Consider the following 8,623-nt stretch of genomic DNA (forward strand, 5'->3'; position numbering starts at 1 on the left):
GAAGCTGACCAGTAGTGGAGATCAGGAAAGGGTTGATGAGAAGCAATATCGAAGCTTGGTAGGCTGTCTGCTCTATCTAACAGCAACTATACCAGATATCATGTTTGGTGTTAGTCTTTTATCAAGGTTTATGCATTGCTGTGATGTGGTTCATTTCAAAGCAGCAAAAAGGATCTTTAGATATGTTAAAGGAACCTTAAATTATGGAGTTAAGTTTGAGAAAGCAAGGGAGCTCAAGCTAGCAGGATATTCAGATAGTGATTGGGCTGGTTCTGTTGATGACATGAAGAGCACATCTGGTTACTTTTTTACACTTGGATCAAATATTTTTTGCTAGAGTTCAAAGAAGCAACAAATTGTTACTCAATCCACAGCTGAAGTGGAGTATATTGCAGTTGCTGCAGCTGTTAATCAGGCTATATGGCTCAGGAAGCTCCTACATGATCTCAATGAAGATCAAGCTGATGCAACTGAGATTTGGGTAGACAATCAATCTGCAGTTGTCATAGCTAAGAACCCTGTGTTTCATGGTAAGACAAAACACTTTAAGATTAAATTCCATTTTGTTCGAGAAGCTGAACAATCGAAGGAAGTCAGCTTTGTTCATTGTAGCTCAAAAGCTCAATTGGTTGATATATTGACCAAGCCATTGGGAGCTACCAGATTTGAAATTTTGAGAAGGGCAATTGGTGTTTGTTGCATACAGTCCAAGAAGGAGTGTTAAACTTTGGCCTGCAATGCAACATGGAACCAACATCTAGCTCACAACAAGATCGACAACAGCAAAGCAGCTTGAAGTGCAGCATTGAAGCTGAACCGAATGCAACAGTAGCTTGGTCCATTTTGTTTCAATGTAATTTTGCTTAGTTTACTTGTGACTTATGCAAGTAAGTTGGTAGGATTGATCTTTGATGTAATGGCTGTTATGTCAGCTCCTTTTGTGTGTAATTCAAGTTATTAATTAGTCATGTATTAGTGGGAGCAGTTAAGCCATTAGGTAACTGTCAAGTTAAGCTTGTAACTTATGTATATTTTCAATTTTTAAATGAAAAAAAGTAGTTCTTCAGTTACAATCTTTAGCTACTATTTTTCTTTCCTTTTTGCTTCGATTTCATTGCTTTTGTTTTGCTGTTTTTGCTTTTGTTTTAATGCCAATGTTCCAACACCTTTGAAGTTGAAGCTTAGCCTTTTACGTTTAAGAAAACTAAGCTATGAACCATAAATATATGGCCGTGCTGGCCTGAATAGAGAGTCCTCTGACCTGAACTACCACTAAGACTATGCAGTTTACTGCTTTCAATTGAAGCTTTTGGAGACATTTACCGTAAAAGTATTTACATCAAATATTCCTTTTCTTCTGGTATGATAACAAAGGGATTTGAACCATAGCATTGCCTTTTGGCTATCCAATAGCACTTTTTGGCAGCAAAAGCAATGTTAAACAAAGGCTTTTGCCATCCAAAACACGTTTTACTTTTGGAACCAAACAAAGAAATTGACAGCTAAATGCTTTTCAACATCAATTTTGAACTGCAACAGTATTGCTAAATTAGCCTTTTATAAGGAACTAAGCATACAACACTTTTCAATCGCAACTGTAATGCATTCATAAGGAATTAAGTATATTGACTAGCATATAATTTGCTCTTGATTTCGAAGCTGACTGCTAGGTGCTTTTCAAATACTAAACTAGTATACAATCTTTTCTTGATTTCACCACTCCATATTTTTCTTTATTCCGAAGGTGACAACTTTGACCAAAAAATTGTTTTAAAAAAAATTTAATTTGATCAAAAACAAAGCTTTTAACAAATGGAAAGATCAAAGCATTCAAATATCCCATTTGCAGAAAGTTTATTGTCCCATCTTCTAAGAGAAGGGGGAATGTCAAGAACCATAGCCTTCAACCGGAGACAAGAACTGATCAAATCTCTGTTGGATTTGGAGGCTTTAATCCTATCAGCCTTTTGATTCTATCTTTCTCTGTGTTTTCCAGGATTCCCTTGACAGCAACATTATTAAAAAAACGTGTTTCAGAACCAAACATTGGTTAAAAATGAAACCAAACAGACTAAAAAAATCCCATACCTTCCAAACAATTTCATCAAGACATAAACAGATCTTTCCATATTTATCAAGAAACAACCGTTCACTTGGAGATTTCCCACAGGCATCCTTTATTGAAGAGGTTATTACAAACATCACCTCAGTCACTACACCAACATTCAAAACCCATAATTAGTTCATCATTTAACATATTTTTCTTAATCTATTTTTTAGTAGAATTTATCTCTTTTTCTTTGGTCTACTGTACAGAGTTTACATGCACTAAGAGGACAAAAAGCCCTTACGAGCAAGTTCATCATACTCATCCTTGCCGACAATGTATATACAGACACCTCCCAGCACTGTGTAAACAATGTAAACTGACCTGATAAAGTCAAACCAATAAGCAAAAGTCAATGTTTATAAAAAGGGGTTCAATCATCCATAATTGAACATATATATGGCTAAATATAACTTTTATTCATTGAATTTGGTAATTAGGCCTATTTTAATACTTGCATTTTTTTGTCCACTTCGATTCTTAAATTTGACAACTAAGTTCATACTTGTAATTGAATTTAGATTATATCAAAATATGTTGGCGTGACATTCTAAGATTGTGCACATTATCACTTAATTTTTTTTAGGTGTGACACAATCTTAGAATGTCAAATCATTAAACTTTTATATTTATCATGTTCAAGTATCAAAATGAACCTAATTAGTAAGTTCAAAATCAAAATGGACAAAAAAAAATACAAGTATCAAAATATACCTAATTACTAAATTTAGGGACTAAAAATTATATTAACCCTATATACATTATATACTTGACTATGTTCACTTTTTAAGACCAAAACTTTTTAGCAACTTATAGTAATTAAAGATGTAGGCCTTATAGTTAACTAGGTAGGAAGTCAAGAATTAGTTTCACTGTGAATGTCATCCTCCACTTTATGAACATCAATAATTTAATTTCTCTATTTTAATTTGTTAAAATTTAGTCATTATACTTTACAAAAAATTGAGAATTTAGTCTAATTTTGATAACATAATTAGACTTTGTCGTTAAATTACAAATTTAGAACTCAACAGTTTATCATTTTATATACAAGACACAACAAAAATCTACGATTTAGTAATTTATACACAATAAATTAACAAACATAAAAAATTCAAATTCTTGTGTTTACCAAAAACTAAACTAATATCTTAGTTTTTTCAACAAAAACAAATTAATGTGCATACCAAATAAAGCTTTTTGTCTTTTATGAGGGAGGACTAAAGCAACTAATGTCAGTATTAAGAAGATGAAAAAGAAAGGAAAAAAAGGTGTAGCCATTTACCCTCCCATTTGTTATTGGCCTTGGCTATTGGCTATTGGCTATTGTCTACCCTTATCTCACTTTATCATTAATGTGACAATAAATATTTCAATTTCATGTTTCAAACAATCTGATAATGAGATGAGTTTGCTTAATCAAATGCAAGATTATCTTATGATAATTGAATTTTCTTTTTTAGGTACAAGTAAATGCAATAACAAAAGGGAATGAGTTGCAAACACAATTAACATAACATCAATAATTTGAACCCACGTAAGTTTTTTCACTACACCAGCTTGATAATGGAACTAATCAAACAAAAATTATGGGAAAATTTCTTTTTAACATACTTTTGTGAAGAAACAAAAAGCTCTTCATTTCTTGCACCCTTGAGATTATCAGCTCCCAATTTAACCAAGAAAGTTCTCCAGTGTAATCTTTCCTCAGATGGAACTCCATTGAACCTGCGGTACCAAAAATATGCATTATCAAATCAAAGTACAAAGGAAAAAAAAAACCCAGAATTTCAATGTAATTTCTTTAGAGTTATATATATATTCTCGCACTAGAAAGTAAACAAACAAACATACATATAAACACATTTGAAGGTACCTCTCTAGGAGAATGTTTCCAGCAAAGTTAGAGATGAGTATTGCCAGCAACATGATCTGGTTTGTCGATGTAAATGTGTGTTTGAATATAATTTTTTTTCTTTTGGTTTTACCACTGTTATTATGTTGAATTAAATATGCAATAACACAAAGAATGAGTTAAATTTTTTTTTTGATATGCCTAGAAAACCACCTCTATAGAAATAATTTTACTCATCATCGTTAGCTAATAACCCTAGAAAATGTGAGGAATACAGTGTTAGACCAATTCAAACAGGTTCTTTCCCGATAAAGGTCCTAATAAATTGCATAAATTTAAAATATATTTTTGAGGTTATTATAGAAAGATGGGCTTTGCTTGGATGAACTTCAATTGTAAAAAGAACCAAATTTTTAAGGCATAGCATATACATAAGATCATTATCATACTAAGAGATAATAATGTAAATTTTCAAATTAAAAAAAAATGTATATGAATGTCAATGACTTTGAGTGCGTATTACTTTGTGAAAATTCTGTGTTAGTGTACACATAAATTTTTTAGTTAAAATAAGACATAAAAGTTTAAACAAATAAAAAAATTGTTAATAAAATTGAATTAAAATTTTTGGATAAATACTTTGATTCTTCTATTTTATGGAGTTTTGGTGCAAATGCCATCTAGATTTGATCTTGAATTGATGCAATTTTCTTAAAGGGTTTTCAATACTTGATATTGGATCAATGAGACTTGCTTCTAAGGTTGTCAAGACTTTATATTGCAAAATAGATTTTTATCTCTTTTAATTTGATGCAACCAAATAGGGAGAGTTGTGATCAAAGGTCTTTGAGATTGATTTTGGATGGATGATTTTGTTTAAATTTCTTTCTAGGCTTAATCTTGAAGAACAATTTAGGCTCCTTTCTATCGATTGAACAATATCATATAATAGTTTTCTTTAGAACTGATGTAATATTCTTTAGAGTTTTCTTGGGGGGTTTTAGCAAAAGCCTCTAGGCTTCAAAAACTTCTCTTCTAGCTTTAAATGATGAATTTCTAGACTTATGAACTTATCAAGTTGTGTTGAATGAGTTAGAAGTGATCCTTTTTTATAGTGCTAGCCAATCAAGTAAGTGAGAGTTATTGTAAAACATAACTTCTTTATTTGAATGATCGGTAAGGATTAAAATATTTCATTTATAATTTATCTCATATAATTGAAATTAATTAAAGATAAAATAATACTTTAAATATTCATTAAATTTATTAAATTAATAAAAATGAAATAAAATAATATTCTTAAATCTAAAGCAAACTAAAATAATAAATAATATCCAAATACAACTAGAAATAAAAAAGTTGTATGGTGTTTCCCCTAATTATTGTGTTTTTTGTCGATTGGAATTGGTTGCTTCCAATTGTTTGGTTAAAAATATTCTCATAAGCTCGCTCACAAGGAGATTATATGATAACTTTATAAAAGAGTTTTAAATTTTTAGTTTCTTGATTAATATCTTATTATTTAATTTAATTAGAAATAAATAATAATGGCCCACAATGAATTTTGATTGGTAAAAAATTCTCCTTCTACAAATGTCCCTCATGATTTGGTCACGTACATGAATTTTGTTGAGTGTAAAAGTAGGCAAATCGTGAAACTTGATTTGCTTCCAATGTCGAGAATTTCTTCATATTTAAAGTTTCTTGATAATATTTACAATTTTCAAATCGTCAAGTTTTTTTTTCATTTGAACTAAACTTGACAATGAGACCACGTTGCCTATGTAACCTTGTTTTTTGAAAGATAAAGTCTTGACGTAGTTCAATTCTTTTAGATGTGCACTTTAATATTGTGCTTAGGAGTGAAACAACAATTTAAGCTTGTATTTAGGAGCCTCATTTTTTGGATAAACAATTTAAGTTTGTGCTTAAGAGATCATATTTTGGATGACCAATTTAAGCTCATGTTTAGGAGCATCATATTTTGGATGAATAGTTTAAGTTCATGTTAAGGAGCATCATTTTTTTTTCTTTGAGATGAACAATTTAAACTTATCTTTAGGAGCAAGGTGGCAATTTAAGTTCATGCCTAGAAGAGATGTTTTTCATTGGCCTCTTTGACATATAACCAAAGTCCAACCATGATCATTTTGATATTTTGGAAACATATAATTGCTTGTTGAAGATTCATTGTCTTGTCTTGAGATTTTGTGCTCTTAGTGTAGTAATTTCATCATATTTAATAAATTATTGAAATGACAAAATTGATTAGTCATGGAAATAAACAAATGTTATTCATTATCTCTATGTTGTATTGACCTCAATGATTTTTGCAAGTAAATTAAAATGTATAAAAAAATATTGACTAATCGATTATCTAAGGTTAACAAATATTAAGTTTCATGTATAGAAAAATTATAATGCGAGAAGACAACTTATATTAGTAGGTAATTTAAATTGTCCATAGTCCATAGAATCAGATTGAGCAAATGTTTCAAATAATAGGGGATTATTATGTTATCTATAAGTTCAATTGGAGAGGTAACTTGTTTTGGCTATTGGAGCAGGATGACTCCTAAAGATAGAGGCATAGATGTGATTGCCTAGGTTAATAATACATTGGACAACACCCAAGTTGAATTAATCTTAGATCCGTTTATGGATTTATTCACCTGTGACATTCATTGTGTGACTTACCTAAATCCAGAGTAAGTGAATGACCATGTGTGTGCAACTCATGTGTTTTGATATAGTATTAAGCCCGACGGTTGGTATGCTGGGTACATGACTTGTGCATGGCATGACATCACTTACAATAATGGAATTCATAACTCGACAAGAGTAAATGATATCGTCTTATTAGCATTGTATGGATTATAAAAATGGAACCTGGCCAAGAATCATTTGTTTGGGACAAATGATTTTAATATGAGTAATGATCATTTCATTCCAAAAGATACAATGATTACCATAAGATAAATTTATCAAATTAGGTGAATGAATTTAACCTAAAAGGATCATGGATATCCTATGAGGGTAACACACATATGACAAGGTCGTTGGACAAAAGCTTGAAATTAATAGCTTTTGTAATGGTATATAATAGAGAGTTCAACCATGATACTTTAGTGGAATGGCTCTCTAACTAAATACTTTTTTATTAATAGATGAAGAATCAGGACTTAATTACAAATTATTTAAGGCCTAAACATATATGTCCAATTGATCCCTCCACTAGTTCAACGCATCTCTTTAACAGATTATGTTTAACATGAAAACTTGTATGGAACTGTAAATGATTGAATTAGGAGAAATGGTTCGCTGGATTTATTCATTGGAGTAATAAAAGTTTTCTTGATTAAATGATTAGAATTGATTTGAGGTTAATTTAGTCACACTTGCATTTTAATATGGTAAAGTCGTCATTAGTTTAACGGGAATAAACTAGGGCTTGTATAAATTATTTAATTAGGTAAACCAAAATTAATTAGGAGTCTAGAATACATAAATGCGCATTAAAGTGACCCAAAAAGTGTCAAAGTAGGCTGACTCATACGGGTAGATTTCTTGTTGCCCAAGATCGAATCGTACCACATGCCAAGTGATTGATAATATTCCATTATTTCTTCTCAATTTCTTTAGGTTTTTCTTCTTCAATAGTGATGTTTAGTCTTGCTGAAACAAAGTGTCTAGTACCTTGCCTTGCCACATACTGAAATGACCAATTCCATCAAACAATTCTACCAAAAATTTTGTATTTGACGTTTTTGTTCGTCTGGGTGACGAGCTTGATGAATGCCTAAATGTCTTTTCAACACCAATTAATAATATTAAATTATAAGCACTTGATACTAGTATGGTGAGTGTAGTTCAAGAATAGTGCATTGTACATAAGACACTCTTAAATACTAAGTCTTTCCTAGCCAAAACTTCTCTTAGACATGCACTTTTACATAACTATACTTTTATCCAGTAACCAAGGAGTCACATATAATTTCGAATAGTGAAAATTTCTATTATGATGTGGAAGATCAGACAATGTTGTAACCATAGATCATACAAAGAAAATTAACACTCCTTCACTGAGGCTTTGATACCAATTATTGGGGACATCGAGCAATATCCTAACCAAATGTAGCTTCAATACTGAACACCAAAATCGAATTGAGAACACCAATGCCAAATTAAAATTACCCAAGGCAGTGGATTAACCCAAAAAATTACTATTGAATATTAAATATGACAGAAAAACCAATAGATGCACATGAAAATAATGGATAGAACACACCAAATTTACAAAGTTCGACAAATTGCCTACATCCTTAGGCACCAACATCGAATGATAACTTCACTTTCACCAAAAAGTTTACAAGCTAATAAAAATATTAATTAGAAAAGTTCTCAAAATATACTTAAAAGTATAATGAGTGTGAGAAAAACTAATGTTGGGATGCTTTTAATTGAATGCCTAAGGCCTTAATATATATAGATGGAGAGACGACATAATTAATGCCCTTCTCCATGTGGGATTTCAACAAGCCAATACTAACAATTTGAAGAGTTAAATGCTTGAGAATTATCCAAGTGTCTTCGAGACTTGATTTTAGAATCAATAAATGTTTTTTTAGGAGTCATCAAGACTTGTTCCTAAAAATTAGATT

The 8,623-nt window shown here is 30.8% G+C and overlaps 1 protein-coding gene across 1 annotated transcript; it reads right to left on the bottom strand.

The window, feature by feature from the left end:
• Positions 1-1,601: 1,601 nt before the first annotated feature.
• On the bottom strand, positions 1,602-4,194 carry LOC107900350 (TSET complex member tstD). The gene is made up of 5 exons (XM_016825979.2): positions 3,984-4,194; positions 3,722-3,835; positions 2,352-2,431; positions 2,089-2,213; positions 1,602-2,002 (listed from the first exon to the last, which is right to left on the bottom strand). The coding sequence occupies exons 1-5, from the start codon at positions 4,034-4,036 to the stop codon at positions 1,925-1,927; spliced, it is 450 nt and encodes a 149-aa protein (XP_016681468.1). The 5' UTR covers positions 4,037-4,194; the 3' UTR covers positions 1,602-1,924.
• Between the last annotated feature and the right edge of the window lie 4,429 nt (positions 4,195-8,623).

This window comes from Gossypium hirsutum, chromosome D06 (genome assembly GCF_007990345.1).
Source record: "Gossypium hirsutum isolate 1008001.06 chromosome D06, Gossypium_hirsutum_v2.1, whole genome shotgun sequence".
Taxonomy (NCBI): Eukaryota; Viridiplantae; Streptophyta; class Magnoliopsida; order Malvales; family Malvaceae; genus Gossypium; species Gossypium hirsutum.

Coding starts and splice junctions, on each gene's coding strand:
- LOC107900350 (XM_016825979.2), bottom strand. CDS start 4,036: ATGTTGCTGGCAATACTCATCTCTAACTTTGCTGGAAACATTCTCCTA. Junction 3,836..3,983: donor GGAAACATTCTCCTAGAGAG/GTACCTTCAAAT, acceptor TTGGTACCGCAG/GTTCAATGGAGTTCCATCTG. Junction 2,214..2,351: donor TGAGTATGATGAACTTGCTC/GTAAGGGCTTTT, acceptor ATGTTGGTGTAG/TGACTGAGGTGATGTTTGTA.